Below are 21378 nucleotides of genomic sequence, written 5' to 3'. Positions count from 1 at the left end.
GTGTGGTTTGAATGAGTCTGCCACAGTATTTTTCAAATTGGGTGATCATTAGCTTCCAAATATCTAACTTCAGATCTATCAGATAAGCTATTTCCCACAGATAAAATGTAGGTATCAAATCAATAAAGTATGTGCTCATTTATCATATATTATTTTGTGTAATTCAGACCCTTTTGTATTAAGCTTTCTAATAAGAATAAACTAAACTACACAGTTAGCCCTGAGCCTTCAGGCATAGGGAGCATTCTAGCTCTCACACACTCTCACTTCTGCAGATGTTTTTTTCTGTAAAATAATAATTTAATATCTCTTTACAGCCCTCTGGAACCCATACAGGAATGGGTATTACAATTAAACTTGGCAGTAAGATGTGAGGAGTCACTAAAAACAATAATAAAAAATCACAACTCAAAATTTTAGATGTAAAGGAAAAGTTAGTGCATACCTGTATTTCATGAAGAAATTTGGAGGTTGGAAGAGTTTGTCCCATGTGGCTTTCCCCAGCATGATGTCCTCCGTAATTTGTAAGCCTGATTTGAATTCCTCTACCATCACTGCTCGAGTGGACTGTGAAGTATTGAAGGTGGAATTTTGCTGGGGATATGCTGGTGTGATGATTGGCATCAAGTGAAACCTGTCTTGAACATTTACCCGCGGATCCCAAACCTGTAGAGCAAAAGCAAAACATGAGAATCTCATGAAAATATCTGTAAAGGGCTGCAAAGAGCAGGTATCTTAGATCTCCATCACAGAAAACAAGGTAAAGAGATTGGAAATAAAACTAATTATTAAGATTCATCTTTAGAAGCAATAAAATTAGAAGTCATCAAGTAATATTAAAGTTATGTTTGGCATTAGTCAGATTTCATCTAGACTATGCTGTGCAGTGTGTAGTTTTGGTCCTCAGGTTACAGAAGGATATATGTAGTCCTGGTACTCAGTACTGAAAAGAATTACTAAAAAGTCCAAACAAATGCAAAATACAAGCATGTTTAAATTCACACTTCTCTCTTAGTGAATATCTTTTTTAGGAATGTATTTATTACTACACTGCTGCACCCAGTAAGATAACAAACAAACAAACAAACAAACACACACACACACACAGACACACACACACACACACACACGTGGCTGCACCCCTGCATTGCTGCATCATGCTAGATATGGCAACAAAACACACAGTTCTAGGTGCCACAGAGTGTGACATCAGCCAAAGTGAGGCACATGGCAAGAAGCTCAAGTTGCACTGGCAGCTGATATGTGCATGTCCAGATATTTAAAGGCAGCACCACACAGGGCAAATTTCTCCCAACATGTTGGCCGTTTTTGTTGGTACAGCAAATCCAACAAGTTTGGCATCACACAGGGCCCAGACTGCTGTGTTGACATCTTATCATTCCAACAACAAAGCCCCAACCAGCATCTCTTCAGCCACTTTATTTTGCCTTAATTATTCCAAAATCATGTTATTATAAACAACTGTGTTTAAATGGCTTTCAATTTAGTGACAGAACAACAATGCTGTAAATCTTTCACTCCACTTTATAACACATATAGGCCATATGGCACTGTCTCCACAGTCCATGCCCTGCTAGCCATGGTCAGGTCTGGTCAGGTCACTTTAGGGTTGAGGTGACAACAGCACGAATGGGCACAGCCAACACCCCGAGTACCAATTTTAATAGCCTTGACCCACTATAGCTCAATTAATTTGTGCCAAGCTTTCACACTCCAGTAAAACCTGGCACAGGACTTCATCTAGACACATTGTTTATCTCACCAGCTGTGGTTATTAAATAAAAGCTATAAATGACTTCACACACCAATCAAACCACAATCACACAATCGCACATGTACTTCAGTTCTTTTTATTTTTGTAGTTGACAATTTGTCTCACAAAGTTAAATAGTTTATATTCAGCTTACATTTATAGCTTATAACATGACAGATATTTAACTCCAAGTACTGCCAATATGTCCAAGCACACAACCGTTTTCCATTTTCCCAACAACAGAAAATAAGCAATAAGACATTGTTTGCTGCTCATTTAGCCCAACCACCAACAAAAATGGCCAACATGTTCAGAGAAATTTACTGTGATGCCACCTTTAGCTTCTATACCAACAGCAAATAATCCAAATACAAGTAGTCTTTAACACTGCCAAATTTTTAAATCAAACAAGTCATACCTAATAATATATATTTAGTTTATCCCCTTCTGTTACAGAGTAACTCATATGCCACAAATGATGAGTTAAGAGAGGCAAAGAGAATTATGGAAGCCTTGGGAGCTTCCTATGCCTAAAGACTTAACTGTTAAGAGTTAACTCTCTAAAAGAGTTTTGTATTTAAAAAAAAAAAAAAAGGAGCATTCATGATGCTCAATTATGATGTTGAATTATTCTATAATTTTCTTTACATTATCCTTTTCATCTTTTATTACTGATACCAATTCACATCTAAGGTTAAAGGCAAACTTAAGGGAGAAAATATCAAACATACAATGATTTAATTTCAATTACTTATAAAAATTAGACAAGCAACTAACCTTAAACCCGAGTTTTGCATCATATGGTTGCTTCAGATATACTGGTGCTGGCCAAGTCCACTTAGAGAAGACAAGAAAAAATTTTTCAACTAAAGTGGAAGCTGTAGCATTTGGGTAAAGTTGACAGGTTCTAGCCACCAGCATGGCCCATGATACACCTCCAAGATAACCCAGAACATTGCTGTATACACCATGACCTGAAATATGTTCACAAGTGAAGACTGAAAACTTCACTACTACATGTATTATTCTATCATAATTACTTATTTTATATTTGTTTTCTTACTATGATACAGTTTTCCTAAAAACAAGAAAAAGGCAAAAATATGTTTAAGGCATTCATGGAATTAGAAAGCATTTAAATAGCTGGTGAGTTACTGCCCATTTTGAGACTGTATAGGATTGGAGATATTCTTAAAAGGACAAATAAAAAACTGTGTGTGTGTGTGTGTGTGTGTGTGTGTGTGTGTGTGTGTGTGTGTGTGTGTGTGTGTGTGTGTGTGTGTGTGTGTGTATATATATATATATATATATATATATATATATATATATATATATATATATATATATATATATATATATATATATATATATATATATATATATATATATATATATATATATATATATATATATTCAGGTGAAAAGTAATGTGAGTGAGTGGTTTCCTGTTCTAGTAGGGCTTCAGCAGGGATATGTGACATTCCCTCAGTTGTTTAATGGTCACAGAGATGGTGCTGTGAGACAGGGGAATGCCAAAAATCTGAAGTAAATGTCTGAGTCTAGTTAATGCTGATAGTCAAGAGTAAAATCTGAATCAGCTGATATTTGAAGATGACACCACACAAATAACTAATTCAGAGGAAGGATTCTAAGGGTGTATGAAAGGAGCAATGTGAATGATTTGAGGAGAAAATTAATGATGAGTAAATGGATGACAGACACATTGTAAGAGAATAGGCACAGTCTTGAACAGTAAGTTGTTCAAGGTATTTAGGTTCATATGTTGCATCAAATGGAGGAATTAATGTGGGTATGTGTATGGTTCTAAATTAATGAAATAAGAAAGGAAAAATGAATAATTTACATACAAATTCCTGAAACATGGAATACGAGAGCAGGAGAGAAGAAAGTGAAGGTAACAGAATTGAAATATCTGAAAAATGTATGAGACACTGGTTATTAGATGTACCTGGAAAACAAAAACCTACAAAATCATCCCACATCTGCTAAACTTAAGGTGAGGGTTTAGATGCTGGCATGTCATATAAAATGATCTGCAGATATCTCTCTAGCAAATCTGCTTCCCAGAATCACTTGTAAGCATAATCTACAGCATTTTCTACACAACATATATTAATATTGTTTATTTTCTAGTACTATTAGCATTACATCACATAAAATACATCAGTAAGGATGAAACGCCACAAGACCATGTAAACACAAAAAGATTGTAAATTGTTTTTCATTTGTAAACCAAATACAAGGTTCTGTGCTAGGTCCAGTGTGTTTCCAGTTAAACCCTTCAGTCATCAAGGTAAGACATCCTCTTAAAACTTTACTCTACAAAGAAATATTTGTTTTAATAATACAAAGAAACAGTACATAGATGACTGTGACTAGCAATTAAATTATCTTGCTATTGGCTTTGAAGATGAGTATAAAAACTTTGACATTAAACATCTCACTTTAAAATGCATCTTAAGAAATTATTATTGCTCAAACCTCATGTTTTAAAATTTTAATCGCCATTATTTTATGAATAAATCACTATTGTTCTTGTGATAGCCTGACTATGACTTAGCTTACCTTAAGCCTCTTAAAAAGAAATATATAGATGTCTTAATATATATGTAGTTTTTAGTAGGAAATAATGAGATTACTTAAGGCTTAATACATCCAAGAAGTCTGCTTGTGCTACTTTCAGGTCAGAAATGCTTTATTAATTGCAGTTTATGTATAGTATTGCTGAGTGATTTTCACAAATCTACAGGATTTTTATTAGTATGCCTCAAACATTCATGGAAATCTTTGTGTTTGTGGGTGTCTGTCCCCTAACCTTCGCAAATTAAGAGAAAGCAGTGTATATCATAAATTATTTCCATATTCATACAAGACTTACGTTTTGCCCACAGCTTAACAGCCCTGAGAGCCAAGCGAAAGCTTTCTCTGTTGGGAACTTGCCGAAGAATTTCATCAGTTACTCGGCAACCATTAAGACTGCGTACACACTTTTCATCCAAGTTCTTGAGAATTGTGTCATCTTTAAGGTCAACAGAGTCTGGAACTTCCTTAAGAGCTAACCGGGCAAACAAAAGATCAATTTCAATGCCTTCATATTTCATTTTGATGACAGGAACGTACGCTTCTTCCACAGACTGAAATAAAAAAAAAAATCATCATCAAAATTCTTGTATAGCTGTAGCTAATTATCTCAAATTTCTATTATTATAAAGAGTATAAACAAAACTGATAATCTGAAAATCCTTCAAGGCTGCTGAGATGTATCGATAAAGGAGTGTCAATTAACAGATCAAAAGGCTAAGAAGCCCCTACCAAACTTTTATACTACCTAATGATAGAAAAAAAGACTTAAATTGGGAGTGTGTAACTGCAGCAGGAATGAAGAGGTGAAAGATAGGTGCCACTGTCCATAAAAACATGAGTGACACCAAACTCAAGAGAAGTAGGTGGAAAGAGACACCATAAAGCATCCTGAAATTAAATCATAGTAAGCTGAGAAGATATGCACAGCTGAAGATAAAGCAATTATAATAAATGGTATGTTGTGAAAAGTAATAACATAAACTGGTTTCCTTCTAATTCAGAGCACTGGTAAGAAAGTGGTGACAGGTACCTTGATATATCCTCACTTACAAGATCTTTTCCCACATGGTGAATGTCAAACAACATATTTGGAGTGATATGACAAATGGTCCTTTACATTTCCTGTGATATGCTTTTTTCCCCAACCTCCTTTCTTTCCACCATCAATGCATCCTAATGTACTAGTCTTCCTTTTCTCATTATCTATTCCTTCCCTCCCTATTACTAACCACTTCCTTTCCTCCTCACAAGTCTTCTCTTTCTAAGACTTGTAGGTGCATTTTAGCTTGTCAGTGTTAGTTGCCACATTTTGCATGAACTCTACCTAATCAACTATGAAACTGGTTTTAAAAGATGTCAGAAAAATTAGCATGTCTATATTTACCATCCTTGAAATCCTGACACATATGTCAGAAGTCCAGGCAATGAGATGAGAATGATATGAAAGGTTAAGTGCTGCACTTGATACTTATTTTAAACAGCAACTGCAGCCCCAGTATCAATGTTCACCCATTCCCATCACAGAGGGAACCCCCACTAGCTTTAGCTTTACACCACTTGTTGTTGTACATTTGGTGCCCAAACTAACATTTAATTTTGCTTCATTGGCACCCATTTTTTTAACTTATTTTATCTTATTTATTCATTTTCATTTATTTTATATTTTTTTGCTATATTAAACATTATTGAGAATATTGTTAGAACTAGTTTTGTGCTTAATAGACTACTGCATAACCCCAGCAGTATACCATCAGCTGTTCTGCATGGTAAATTTCCATTTCTTTTGTATAAATCTTACAAGCCAGCTAAGACCTAACTCACAGTATCTTTGTATCAGAAGATATTTTTTTTAAAGTACCAGCACTAATTTCATAAAGGTAACCATGTCACTTACCCTCATTTCTGTGACTTCTGGCTGTTCTTTGAGAAGTTCATAGAAGCTAGAGAAATAGTCTGTGCGCTCAATATGTCTTGGAGCCACACACAAGGCATCAATGTCAGCACCTTTGCCAGCCACTCCCAAACGGTAGGAACCAAAAGTGCAGATTTTACCCCCAACAGTGTCGGCAATCTAAAACAAAAAATACATAAATAAGAAAAATTGTAAGTAGGTCTTAACTTATATGTGTTAGTTCTTATAAAGTCTGAATACAACATTCTCTTCAGATGGCCACCCTTATTCTACTTCCACTGATACATACCAGTTTTCTAAATCTGTTTCCATCAACTTAACATTTGCAATTTTCATCATACAGATCAGACTCAATTGTTACCCTCTAACTTAATATATCTGTACATTATATTCCATGTAATTCTAATAAGTAAAATTCTTCAACTACAGTGTAGAAGACTTGTACAATCCCATGGTCTGATGTGGCAACAGAGAATATGAGGCACCCTGCATTAGAAGGGTTGCTCACACCACTTTACTCAAAACTTAAATAGCTGGGTATAACACTCTACTGAAGCTTTAACTTTTGTGTGGGAGTGGGTGAATGTCCCTTTGAAGAATAAGCAAGGTTGAAAATCACTTAAAGGAGAGAAGTTCAGTCACCAATTGATGAAGGCATGATAGGCTGCTGAGCCATCTTCTGCACTTGAAGGCTGCCCATCCAGGATGACTAACCATTATGATGCAGATATTTTTTTGGGGCATATTCCATATTGGAACAGCAGCCCAACCAGTGCAAAGAGGGCATCAGCCAATCAGAGCACTCCCCACAATTTTCAACTTGTTATTGTTAACATTTTTATTTTGTGTTACCTTGTTTTATTATTCACAAAACAACAGTATTAACCAAAAGCACACCTAAAACTTAGTGTAAATTCCAAAGTCATAAAACAAGTTGTTTAATGAAAGTCATGAAAAATCAAATCTTTGACATTATGATCCTGAATGGCTATCGGTCATTTAGAAACCTAATTTATCATCATAACAAGAAAAATAACAATGTTATGGTTGTTGGAAATTTGACAAACTTTGAGAGCATTCTTTTGCCCAACTGTATAGTTTTCAGCAAGGGGAAGAAATAGTGAGAATGTACTATACTTTGGGAGTCAAAGAGTAGTCAAGGAATTTTCTAATAGTTATAGGAGTTAGTTAAGAAATACACAACTCAGATATATTTCACAAGTGACATTGAAGTCCTAGCCAAACTCTGATGGAAGACTCTTGTATAAACCATATCTTCTGACGAGTTCTATGTCACTAAGTTCATTCACTCTGTCTTTTCTGGGTATATAATTCCTGGAAATGTTGTGAAGCAGCCACCTTGGCAGGCCAGACCCAGTCTTAGCATCCCACACAGATTTATGACAGATGCAAAGACTTTATGATGAGAATGCACCATTTTGTCCTAGCTATGAAACATTTTATAGCTAAGACTCACTAGGAATGTTTTGTGATTATGGTGACTAAGTCCACCATATCAAAACCCTCAGTTCAATATGCTCAAACTCCAGTGTTCAAGGAATAGAAATAAACAGAACATGGAACATGGATGGAGCAGACAAGAATCCCTTCTTTCTCTCCATTCACCAATTTGCAAATTGAGAAAGAAATCCATGTGAAAAGGCACTACATCAGTTATGACCAGACCCAAAAAAAGAGATAAAATTCACACATCAGACAATCAGTAACCATGTATACAGACTTTTATGCTAATTTTCTAACCTACAATGCTGCAACTCTTGCTATCTTCTATCATTATTTCTTGGTTACTGTTCATCTCAATTTACCAACTGCAAATTTCTCCATTTCAATGGCCCTGCTGCATAGGACTTTCTATTTCCTCTCATCAGTGTTCTGCCTGCCTTACTGATGCAAGTTAAGCACTGTACTTTCAAGGCCAAACTATGAAACTCTGCATGTTTTTCTGTTTTCTGACCAATAACTTGAATTATTTCAGAAGAGAATTAAAACACCTCCATTTATGACTCTTCTAGTTTACTTTTTTTTACATTAGCAATTAGGGAGATTTATTTCATTTTTAGATGAAAAAATAATATGGATAACACAATAACACATAATATCAATGGTGAGGATGATAAGTTAAAATGTGCATCTGGTCATGGATGCAAACAGTCATGCTAATGAAGTCATAATATCTTGCTTTCTCTTCTTTATAAAACTTAACCCTGATATAACATAAGACTTATACAGGCAAGAGCAAGTAGTTATTAAAAATAAATTGGCAATTTCCAGGAAAATGAATAACCAGAGTGAGTTTAAGCACATGGTTGATTACCAAGTCTGGAATTTTTTACATTAAAACAAACATCCTTCAAAAGAAAAACAAACCAACTTGCTTGATCGTTGAAAAACTTATGATAGTGTATGAGAAGATTACGGTTTAACTTAAGAATATCGCTACAGTCCACATACATTATGCCCTAAATTAATAAAAACCTACCTGTGGTGGCATGTTCTTGACATTTATGCTGATATCTCGAATCCAAGTTCTTACTAACGTATTCAGCTTTCCCAGCACCTCAAACCTGTGTGAAAATTTGGAAACTTAAGGTTAGAGAATAAAGATTCTTGGTCTTCAGAGATAATAAATTGACAACTTTTCAATAGTCTCGTTTCAAAATCAATAAGCAAAAGTGTGTCACTAAACAAATTAATCTTCATATCAGATGGTTCTCACTTGAAAAAGAAAGATACTAACCTGTGATTGAGCTCAGAATCTTCCTCAAACATGCCAGCCTCCTTAAGGTATTCAGACAGCTCCCTGGTGTGCTCCAGGTCAGAGGCTTTTGGCTTAGCCAAGCTGATGGCCGATGTCATGCCTAAAGTTCTGCTGGCATCCATACTCCTGAATCTGAAAACAGAAAACTAGTTAACATGAAAAGATTCAAACATGAAAATTTTTTAACGGTATTTTAACCAGAACCCCATGAAGCTAGAAAAGCTTCATTTCAAGAAGCAAGGATTTAAATTATACACACACACACAAAAAAAAAGTAAATAAAAATTAAAAATTTATTCAGCATTCTGGTTCTTTCCCTTTGAGACGGTAATAAGAACATAAGAAATAAGGGAAACTGCAAGAAGCCATCAGGCTTACATGTGGCAGTCCCTCTATGAAATATACCTACCTATTTCCACCTATCATCCCCATCCATAAATCTGTCTAATCTTTTCTTAAAGCTCCCTAATGTCTTAGCATTAACAACATGATTACTGAGCCAGTTCCATTCATATACCACTGTATTTGATAACCAATTTCTTCTATCTCTTTTTTAAACCTAAATTTTTCAAGCTTGAACCTGTTATTTCTTGTTCTGTCCTGGTTGCTGATCCTAAGAATTTTGCTTACATCCTCCTTGTTATAACTCTTATATCGCTTAAAGACTTCTATCTACGTCTTAATCTACGTCTCCCTAAAGCAGTGATTCTCAAAGTGTGTGCCATGGCACACTAGTGTGCTGCCATTGGTGCGCTGCGAAAATTTAGGTGGGATTTTGATTTGTGTCCATAATATAAGGAAACTATTGTAAATTATAACTTATATTTATCAAGGGTGACTAATTATTTATATATATATATATATATATATATATATATATATATATATATATATATATATATATATATATATATATATATAAGGGTAGGTGTACCGCAAAAATATTAGTTGTTTCTTAGTGTGCCATCATACTAAGTAGTTTGAAAACCACTGCTCTAAAGAATGTAAGTTTAACAGCTTCACTCTTGTCTCGTAAAGAATACTCCTCATCCCCTGTATCCTTTTAGTCATTCTCCTTTGTACTGATTCTAGTAGACTTACATCCTTCCTGTAATGGGGGGACCAGAACTGCACAGTGTAGTCTAGATAAGAAAAATGGTTCCTTGATACTCAATTAAGTATACATTTTAATCAACAAAACAGGATTCTAGGATATAGTAGTGACTGCAGTAGCAGCTGAAGTGGCAAGGTATAGAGAGCATTGGGGTAGGGGCAAGACAAATGCGTGGTGGACAACTGAGATTGAGGAAGCTGTAAATAAGAGACCATATAAAATAATGTTACACAGAAATGCGCCAGAGGAAATAATGATCAGGAAAACAACAGAGTGTAGGACTTGGAACAAGATAGTGAATGAATTGGAACAACAATGTAAAAGAGAAGAAGTAGAGTTTGATAAGAAGCTGAGTGAAAAATTCAGTGAGAATAAGTTATTCTTTTGGAAGGAAGAGAGAGAGAGAGAGAGAGAGAGAGAGAGAGAGAGAGAGAGAGAGAGAGAGAGAGAGAGAGAGAGAGAGAGAGAGAGAGAGAGAGAGAGAGAGAGAGAGAGAGAGAGAGAGAGAGAGAGAGAGAGAGAGAGAGAGAGAGAGAGAGAGAGAGAGAGAGAGTAGGGGGGGAGAACACTGAAGGGTAAGATTGAAGAGAGAAGACAGAGTTTGTAGGCAGCAAGGGGATGGAAGTTGTGCGGAAAAGGCATTTTGATCAGCAAATGAATGAGAAGATTGCAGAAGCAACATCATCTAGCATGGATATGGAAACAGATAGAGGATGGGTGGTTATACAGAGTTGAGGTTGAGAGACTGAGAGTAATAGCTAGGTTCTAGTCTGGCAATGCTGCAGGCATTGATGGAGCCAGTAAGACGCCTGGAAGGCGAGTGACAAGCAAAGCTGTCAGTAATGCAACAGTAGAACACGCCACACATTGTGCACTTGCATGATATTCAAATCACTCTAACTCAAAATTTTGCAAGAACCATTGGTTGTGGTTTATACTGTTGTATAAGATATTTAATTCTGCATTCAGCAGTACGTGTCCACTCTTTTTGAGACAAAAAAAAAGACGGTGAAAATTCCAAAAAACTGATATTGTTTATAAAAAAAATTATGTTTTGCACATGTGCAATAGTGTTGCAAATTTGACATGCTTTTTCATTATAATTTGTATTAAGGGGGTGTTTCCATTTTATTGTCAGAATTATCATAGTGAGCTGAAATTTTTACACTATTTGATAGGTAATATCATAATATTTTTGGCATAGTTTGAAGGTGATAGCAGCAGAAGTTTCTACGTAATATATTTTTTTAAATCTGCCATTTCTTTTGGAACATTTTTGAGACAACATTACTTTACTTTTCTTAACTGAATTATAGATTTTTTGTTTCTCTAGTAAACTTGATACCTGTACTAAATCCTCATGAAAGTTTTCTTAGATAGCTTCATAATATATATATATATATATATATATATATATATATATATATATATATATATATATATATATATATATATATATATGAAAAAAAACTGTGATGTAAATTTGTTTTTTCTTTTTGTTTTTGCTATAGTAAGTTACTTTTCATTTAGAATTATTGAGCCTTGTGTTATTTTGTGTGTGATAAAAACTTCGTTTTGATAAATCAGTCTTTCATTGAGAGCTCAGTGTCCCAAAAAACTCATAGGTAGGTCATCAGTTACATATATATATATATATATATATATATATATATATATATATATATATATATATATATATATATATATATATATATATATATATATTTTTACTTTTACATCATGTACATCTATTTGAGAGTATTTTGGCATCCAGTCCCCTTCCCTAATCATAATATTATGCACCCAAAGGTGTGGATATCATGAGCGCACCACCCACTCGTAACCAGGTTAGTGCTCTGATGTCTAAAACCCTCCTGATTTGTAGACTTCCATCCATTCTTGCTTTCTTCTTTTTTTGTTATTCTTCTGTGGCATTTCCATCATCTTTTTAGTTTTGTTATCCCACCTGCCTAGTGTGTTGAGGATGTGGGGAGTTCATGAACCCAGAGAGGTTCTTACAACACAGTGACTGCTAAGCTCCACCCACATAAAGAATTTAATTTATTTTATAGAAAAAAAAAAATGCACGAAAACACAAAAAGAAAACGCTTGAAAGATACTTATACGAGAGAAGATGGCGCGTTTGAGCATCAAGGATCACTATGTAAGGGGGGGTGAGGTCCAATATGGTCAATTTTTACAGATACAGTGAAGATAGGAGGATATCTAGTTTACCATAGTGTGCCATAAAATTGTAGTGAGCCAGAAAGCACAAAAACAGAAAATAGAATAATCTTATCAAAACTATGAAAAAACGTGGAAATCCAACCATAAAATCACAGTGAGCCAGAAAGTACAAAAACAGAAAATTGAATAATTTTACCAAAAACTATGAAAAAAGGCAGAAATGTCTCCCTTCTCCCTACCCCCTCCTTAATTTTATTACCAACAAAATTTGAGCTTTTATCAATTAATTAGTTGAAAAGCTGGCAGCAATTTCACACAGCACACATCACACACTTGCCTAATATTCAAATCACTCTAGCTCAAAACTTTACAAGAGCCTAATGGTTGTGCTATGTATCGTTGGACAGGAAATTTCATTCTGTATTTATTGGTATCCATCTACTCTCACTGAAACAAAAAGAAAGTTGGTGAAAATTGCAAAAAACTGAGTCACTTTAAAAAAGTTTTATACTGTATTTTGCACATGTGCAGTAGTGTTGGAAATTTGACATGCTCTTTTGTTATAACTTGTATTACTCATTATCAACAAAATTTGAGCTTGATCAGTTCATTAGTTAAAAAGTTGGAATCTTTATTTTGTTCATGTGCAGTGCTACTGACATAATGAATTTTATTAAAATTGGTTGAGTACTTTTTGAGAAATCATATTTTCAACACCCTTCTTTTTGCAGATTACCCACTTTCACCCAATAGAAGAGATGAAAGCTATATCATAGGGTAAACTCTGGAACTCCCTCCCTGCTTCTGCAATTTCACCTTCCTAAGACTTGAACTCCTTCAGGAGAGAGGTTTCAAGACACTTATCCTTCAGTTTTTGACTACCACTTCAGACCCTATTCAGAGACCAACATCTAAGTGGGTTTTTTTTTTTTTTTTTTTTTTTTTTTTTAGATTTTTGTTGCCTTTGGTTGGTATCTCTCCTGCATAGAAAAAGTAAATAAATAAATAAATAAATAAATAAATAAATAAATAAATTGATAGAGTTGTGCTATCATATGGTGCTAATTTCGTTATGGTCGGCCAAGTAGTTCAGGAGATATGAGGGTTTGCATAACATTACAGTCAGACCAGGCTACTCAAAATGAAACAACAAGCTCCATGGTAAACTTCAATTCGTTCATAATAACTACAGAAATGTCAAAGTATTGAAGTGAAATGATAGTACATTAGATGTTTCTCATACGAAATGGCATAAAGATAAATAGTAGAACCAATTGAGTGGAGAAAAGCAGTTATTGTATTCCAATATAAAGGTACAGAATGTAGGAATGACTAATAATTATAAGGGAATAAGTTTGCCTGGTTTAGCAAGAGAAGTCTATGGAAGAGTCTTGATTGAAAGACTGATAAAAGGTCAGGGAAGAAAAGAAGGACTTCAGGAAAGGACAAGGTTGTGTGGATCAGATTTTTGCAATCAAAATGATTAGTAGATTGGATTAATTACAAAAAAGATATATGGGTGGGGAAAGGCACCGCAACACCACAGTCATATGGCACATCATGATAATAGCAGAGTACTCAGAGAAAGGATGATAAGTTATGCACAGCAGTCAAGAATCCTGACAGAGCATAAGATAAAGTAGAAAGAGAACTTCTTTAGGATGTTTCTAAAATTTATTGTGTAGGAGGGCAGTTGTTAAACAGAACTAAGGCTTTTCATAGGGATGTAAATGTGTCTGGGTGAAGGCAGAGCTTGAAGAAAATTTTCCTATAGAAACATTAACCACACAAGGATGTGTGGTTAACATATTCATGGATGAATGTATGAGGGAGATAAAAGCTTAAGTATGAAGTGCAAGTGCAAGACTGAAACAGAATGGAATGGAATAGGCTGTAGTAGCATAACTGTTCAGATGACACTTTCTTACAAGCAGAGTGAGAGGAAACTTCAGTGATGGATCAATATCAAGAGTGTGTATGTGTGTGTGTGTGTGTGTGTGTGTGTGTGAGATGAAAGTTGAAGGCAAATGCTGCTAAAAGCAAGATGATGTTGTTTGCCACCAGCTTTGGATATCATATTCAATAACCAATATGGTGGAGATGTGTTCAACATTTTCAACCTTTTTCGTACCTCTAATCTTGATTGAAAGACTGATAAAAGGTCAGGGAAGAAAAGAAGGACTTCAGGAAAGGACAAGGACAAAGGACATAATCACTCAGCATATTCCATCAAATTGTTTCCTCCACTGGATCCCTTCAGTCACAATCTTATTCCCATATCCTCTCCTATCACTCCAGCATCATCTCTGATGCACCTAACTAGAGGTGCTTCTGACACTACAAGTCTGCAAGGTGGTAGGACCTGAAACAGTACCATTCTAATTTTCCATGGAATGACAAGTGCTTTCATGTCAGAGATTCATCTCTTTGCAGAGATCACATAACAGAGGCAATTGTTTCTGGAATAGAGACATACATTTCACATGACTTTTCTAATCATAAAGCTCACAAACCATGGGTCATTTTGGCTTGCTTTTGTCCTGTCCAGGACAGAAAGACTTCCATCTCCTAAAACTCAAGCCCTTTATATTTCTGCTAAAAAACAAGACAAATCTATTCCCCAACTTGACAAAACTTATTCACCAATAACATATATCAACATCTAGGTAGTTCACCTTCTTCTCATGACTTTTAGAATCTAGCCAAAAATATCTGTAATATTTTTTCTTCATTTTTTTCCCTCCATCTCATCCAGATGGCTTCACTGTCACCTCCACTACCAAGGAGAGGTGGAGACCTAGTGGTCATTGCTCAGACATAATGATCTCAGGACACAAGTTGAGAGTCCTGCTGGAAACTGGGCAATTTTCAAGCAACCACTAAGTGAATGAAGGACATCCACATGCTTCCTATCAACATTATCTTCAACAGCAATCAAATCAGGAAGCTCTTGATGAGCATGGGTCTCTACAAAGATGTCACTAAAACTCTTTCAAGAGGGAGGTTTCAAGACATTAGTCCTCCAATATTTGATTATCCTATTCTATATGACTTCACTTAGTGAACTGACACATGAGTGGGCTTTTTTTTTTTTTTCAAAATTTTATTGCACTTGGCTCTCCTACATAATAAAAACTCACCTCACCATTCAGCCTTACATTCATTTTATCACCTGTCTTCCTGGTGCACCTCACTAACTTACTCTTTCCTACATCAACCTCCAGTTTCCTTCTACATGCATACCCAAACTTTTCCTCTGTATCTGCCACCAAAGCTGTGTCATCCACAAACAGCAACTGAATCACACTCCATTCTTCACCTACTACTGTTACCATACCCAACATTCTAGCATCAACTTTCCTCACCCCACATTTCTTTCACTCTTAAAATATTCAAAACAGATAGCTGTGGCACACATAAATAAATAGTGTTGCAAATCTTCTTTACATAACAATGTAGAAAATGCAATACCTCATCACACCCAACACTACCTTACCTCTGCTATCTCCTGCCATGTTACCAGCACAGCTCCACCTACTGCTCTACCTTCTGTCAACTTTCTCTAGAAACACATTCTAGACTAGCTAATCACACTGAGAAAACCCATAACATCAAAGATAAGAGGTGCAGTAGCCAAACAGATTAAATTCTTGCAATTCATGAGACTTTCATGAGGTACAATAATATGGTATAAGACAACTGGAACTCAGCTTAAAAGGACCTCCACTTCAAGCACAAAACTATGAATTGTGCAAAATCTGCCTGCCATTGTGTCACCTCTTGGGATGCTTGGATGCTCATCTCAGAGTTTATGATCATGTAGTTTTACATGTCTTTGAAAAGGAACACATCGTATAGCATTTCTGACCCTATCATCTTGGTGGCAGAAGAATGCACATCACACCATGTGATGAGAGAGGCCTTTAAAGATGAAATCAGGGTTTGGCAGGTGGTGGCTCTTGGATTGTTTTCACATGGAGTTCCTCATATACATACTGTAGTATATATATAATTATGAATATAATCTGTTCCTGGTAAGAGCTCATAGTCCAATTTAGTCATAAATCAAATAAATTCCCCATGAGAATAAATGGAAATATAGTCAATCCATTCCATCAACCATGAATTATTCATATAACAGTAATTTTAAACACTATTATGTTTACAAATTAGTCCTAAATTAAAATACAACAAACAATGACCATACAGATGCCTCATTCATATTTTCTTGATAATCTCCGTCTCAACTGTAATCATCTCCTTTAAAGCACCTTCATTTAAGGCTTCTTCATAGCGCAGGCCACAGTTTTAGTAATTTAAAGTCACAACACTGCAAAAAATCACAAAATAATGGAGAAAAGCATAGAACAAGCACAGAGACGTTGACACTGCTAGACACATGGGGAGGGGGACAGACAACAGAGCTGCAAGTTCTGTGTGGGAGTAATGGAGACCACTGAACACCTGATAGTAGAGTGCTACTGTAATGAGACCACTGAACACCTGATAGCAGAGTGCTACAGGTACAAGGATCAGAGAAGCCAGCTTGTGACAGTACATAGTAATAGCCATCAAGAGCACAGGTCAGAGGGATCAGCAATTCAGCACAGTACTATGACCATATGGAGGTAAACCTGAGTCAGGAAAAATTATAAAATTAAAGGATTTTTAATACAGAGCTGGGAAACAAAGACTGAGGAAGCAGTGCAATAAAGAAAAAAAAAAAAAAAAAGTAGTGCACAAAACATTTGAAACAAGGGATGACAAATTAGGGGGCACTACAAAGCAAAACAGGTCACAAAAAGAAATGCTGTGACAAAGGGTAATGCTCACCTTGCATGGGAAAGAAGAACCATCAGCTCTTTTTTGGTCACATTCCAAGTTATGCTCATATGCCAAAGCAGTCTGCTTGATATTTATACTCTTTTACAAATTGCTCAAATACAAAGTTACTGATAAACCAAGGTACTACAGTGTGTGTGTGTGTGTGTGTGTGTGTGTGTGTGTGTGTGTGTGTGTGTGTGTGTGTGTGTGTGTGTGTGTGTATATATATATATATATATATATATATATATATATATATATATATATATATATATATATATATATATATATATATATACATTGGAACCTCAGTTACCAAACACCTCCCTTTTCCAACAAAATTTTTAACTCGTAATTGCTTCAGTTGCCATACCAGAATTCGGTTCTCAAAGTTATTTAATTTCAAATACTAAAAGACAAAGCAAAATATTTCCTTTGTTTTTATAAATATATATATGGAAGAGAGACACAGTGGGTAAGACAATAATTTAGCCTTTAAAATAAGGTAATTGTGATCCCCTTTGAGAGCCTCAATATAAACAAACAGCTTTAGGCTAGCCCATTGTGGTCCGCCATAAAGAGGTAAAGGCCTGCGTCACCATCCACAATACGTGGGGTGACAAACCTATAAGGAAGGAAGGAAGGCTAGCCCAGGAGCAATCCTAAGCCACCTGTGGCTCTCTTGATTACCAAAACCATCACTACTGTACAACTGCATTTTCCAAGTAGTTTTCCCAGCAGCAAGATGTTTAAGTGCTATGGTCACCTTCATTTTAGAGGTAAGTGGGTTGCTCTTCTCTTGTGTCACTCCATAAGGCTTCTCTCACTAGATCAGTGACAGAGAATACAGTAAAATCCCTCTTATCCGGCATCAACGGGACCGCCGACATGCCGGATACTTGAATATTGCCGGATACTTGAATAGAAATGAAATTATGTCCACAATCACCACCCTACTCACGCATCTTACCATAACAAAGATCAGTTGATCTTAATCAGCAGCTGATCTGATCAGCTGCTTAAGTGTAAGCACAACACGCTTCCTCTTTTCTACAACTTTAGACATGATGAAGGCGTCAGGCGAAAAACAGTGCATACGCAGGACTGAGTCACTGAGTAAACACAGTGCAGTGGGCCACGGGTGGCGCGAAGCAGTGCACTCGGGTGGCGAGGGGACAAAGTATGCCTCGCGTGGGAATTTTAATCGATTTTATGAGTACACATTGATTTTCTATTGATTTTAAGGCTCGGGGAAAAATGTGCCGGATACTTGAAGCTGCCGGATACTCGAATGCCGGATGAGAGGGATTTTACTGTACCTGCATGGTCTAAACAGCATCTTCTGATGAGTTCTGCGTTACTAAGTTAATTCAATACATACTCTGGATAAATAATTTCTGAGCTGGAGATACTGTATAGAGGCCATCTTAGGAGAGGGAGCAGGTCATAAACTGCTAAGATATGGTGGATGGGTGACCGGGAAAAGATTAACCCATTTAACACTGATTGCTTTGGGGAAAATAGTTTTGGTTTCCAAACATTTCAGATTATGAACAGCATTCAGGAAGAAAAATAAATACAGTAAAATCCCTCTTATCCGGCATCAACGGGACCGCCAACATGCCAGATACTTGACAGTTGCCGGATACTTGAATAGAAGTGAAATTATGTCCTTCTGATCTTTTCAAGCTGAACCACTCGTATAACACTTTGTCCATCATTTCACCACGATGATACTGCAGTGTGTGACGATTTTTCCGCTGCCTTTGGGGTGTCGGTGGCTTTCATGTAATCCCGCAACTTTTTCATTTGGGATTTAATGTCATAAATAGTTGATGAGCCCACACCATATTCCGCCATTAGTTGCTGTCTGCTTTCACCTCTCTCTAATCGTCGACAAATGTCTACCTTCTGTGTAAGTGTAAGCACAACACGCTTACTCTTTTCTACAACTTTAGGCATGATGAAGGCGTCAGGCGATAAACAGTGCACACACGGGACTGAGTCACTGAGTAAACACAGTGCAGTGGGCCGCGGGTGGTGCGAAGCAGTGCACTCTGGTGGCGAGGGGACAAAGTATGCCTCGCACGGGAATTTTAATTGATTTTATGAGTATACATTGATTTTTTATTGATTTTAAGGCTCGGGGAAAAATGTGCCAGATACTCGAATGCCAGATGAGAGGGATTTTACTGTACATAAATTATATATATATATATATATATATATATATATATATATATATATATATATATATATATATATATATATATATATATATATATATATATCATTGTTCTGGGACCTTCATTACACTGAAGATTGTATCAATGCAACTACAGCCTTTTCCAATACAACATCACCTTCCTCTTGAGAACACATCATGAGTTTTTTTTTTTTTTTAACAACTGGTTGGAGGTCCTCATCAATATCGTAAGTAGTTAATGGAAATTAATATAATGCTTTTAACTTTCTAACTAGTAAACTTAACTATAACACAGCCATTCCTGTATCAATGGATTTTTTAGAAATAACAACTATCTTTCAAAGCTTAAAATACAACCATTTATATACCCACATATACACACTGACTCACCACAATGGTCTGTGGCCTGACCACTCTTTTCTCCTCACTCTCATGAGCTGTGATTGGTTGATTTCACCACTGCCAAACACAGGTATCCAATCAAATCTGATGATGTATATTATACCTCCAAAACACAGGCAATGGGCCTTCACCCTTCATGGGTAACATACCAACTCAAGGTTGATATTTTTCATTTCATATTATAAAAAAAAGATGCATACAAAATAAAATAAAAAAATTTACCAAAAGCTCTAAGAATTCCCCAGAATTTCCCCATATTTTTCCCACACTGCTTCATATTTCTGCATAAGATTGACAGATGACAATACAATAGGTGGAGCTGTACTCAGTAAACATGGCAGAGATAAGCTACAGTCAAAAGCAATGGGCTTTTCTGTCATTATGAAAGAAGCAATTGTGATGATATTTAGTGATACATACCTCACTAATATGCTGTGAGTGTTCTATAAGTGAAAGATTTATAACTTAATCTGATTATTGAATGAAAGTAAATACTGTTCATAATGACTGTATGAAAGGAAAGTTCTAGTGCAGTTCAACACAATACACCCACTGCACTTATGATCACACTCGAGTTGCAGATCACATAATTAGGAACACTTCTAAAGGTAACACCATGTGGTGCAAATAATAAATGACTTACAAATTAATTTTCAAATCTTATTTCAATTTTCCCTCTCTCAACTCTGCGCCAGTTCAATCAGTAGAGCATGTGTTAGTATAGTAGTTTTCATCATGGAATAGCATATGCTCACTTGTATCTCTTTCATTCAGCCAATGAGAGCTGTCTTTTTAATGACATACAGAATATCAATGAACGTCATTTACTCCTGACCAATACATCCATTCTTTTTGGCCAATCACCACATGTATACGTGTTGGCCACACAGTGAGCTGGGTACCCATGAGGGTAATCAGTGTCACAATGACAGCTGAGTGCAGTGGATGCAAATTTAAATAATGTGATTTTATTGTGCAGTTCTATAAGCAAGACAATTTGGGTGTGCATATCTTTAGATCACATAGTGTTTTGCTCAAAAAATTGAGTACTGGACAATCAGTGCCAGTACCCTTTCAGGATGAGAAAGAGGAGGTTGACCAACTACACCCTGGACCTTCCACTTCCTATTAAGTATACGTTATTGTCAGGTTAGGTTTGAGGGCAAAGCCACCCAGTTAGGTTATGTAAGATAAGATTAGGTTAAATTACTGTCCTTAAGGAGGAGTCCAGGGTGGGCAAAGCATCCCAAGTTAGTTGGGTTAGTGTCCAGTTAGATTAGGTTAGGGTGTCCTTTAGGGGAGGTGAGTTCCAGAGGGGCAAAGCTTCTCATTCTGAGTAATTTGAACCCCATATACAGTAAAATCCCTCTCATCCGGCATTCGAGTATCCGGTAGCTTCAAGTATCTGGCACATTTTTCCCCGAGCCTTAAAATCAATAAAAAATCAATGTGTACTCATAAAATCGATTAAAATTCCCACGCGAGGCATACTTTGTCCCCTCACCACCAGAGCGCATTGCTTCACGCCACCTGCGGCCCACTGCACTGTGTTTACTCAGTGACTCAGTCCCGCATG

General features: G+C 36.1%; 1 protein-coding gene across 10 annotated transcripts in view; it reads right to left on the bottom strand.

Moving 5' to 3' along the window:
• The window catches only part of LOC135101564 (poly(A) polymerase type 3-like), a 76465-nt gene that overhangs the window by 52407 nt on the left and 2680 nt on the right, over positions 1-21378 (bottom strand). For 6 of the 10 annotated variants that reach the window (XR_010269303.1, XM_064005682.1, XM_064005676.1 and 3 more), the window contains exons 2-7: positions 9049-9201; positions 8791-8875; positions 6273-6449; positions 4674-4929; positions 2552-2748; positions 446-666 (exon numbers count right to left, since the gene is read on the bottom strand). Coding sequence is in view for 8 of the 10 variants with exons in the window: in XM_064005682.1 (XP_063861752.1) it covers positions 446-666; positions 2552-2748; positions 4674-4929; positions 6273-6449; positions 8791-8875; positions 9049-9191 (1079 nt within the window). In the remaining 2 variants the exon portion in view is untranslated. Of the gene's footprint in view, positions 1-445; positions 667-2551; positions 2749-4673; positions 4930-6272; positions 6450-8790; positions 8876-9048; positions 9202-17203; positions 17278-21378 lie in introns of those variants that run through there. The other 4 variants (XR_010269302.1, XM_064005678.1, XM_064005674.1 and 1 more) reach the window with 1 other exon arrangement.

This window comes from Scylla paramamosain, chromosome 6, assembly GCF_035594125.1.
Source record: "Scylla paramamosain isolate STU-SP2022 chromosome 6, ASM3559412v1, whole genome shotgun sequence".
Taxonomy (NCBI): domain Eukaryota; kingdom Metazoa; phylum Arthropoda; class Malacostraca; order Decapoda; family Portunidae; genus Scylla; species Scylla paramamosain.
This window is presented reverse-complemented; position numbering and strand designations above follow the sequence as displayed.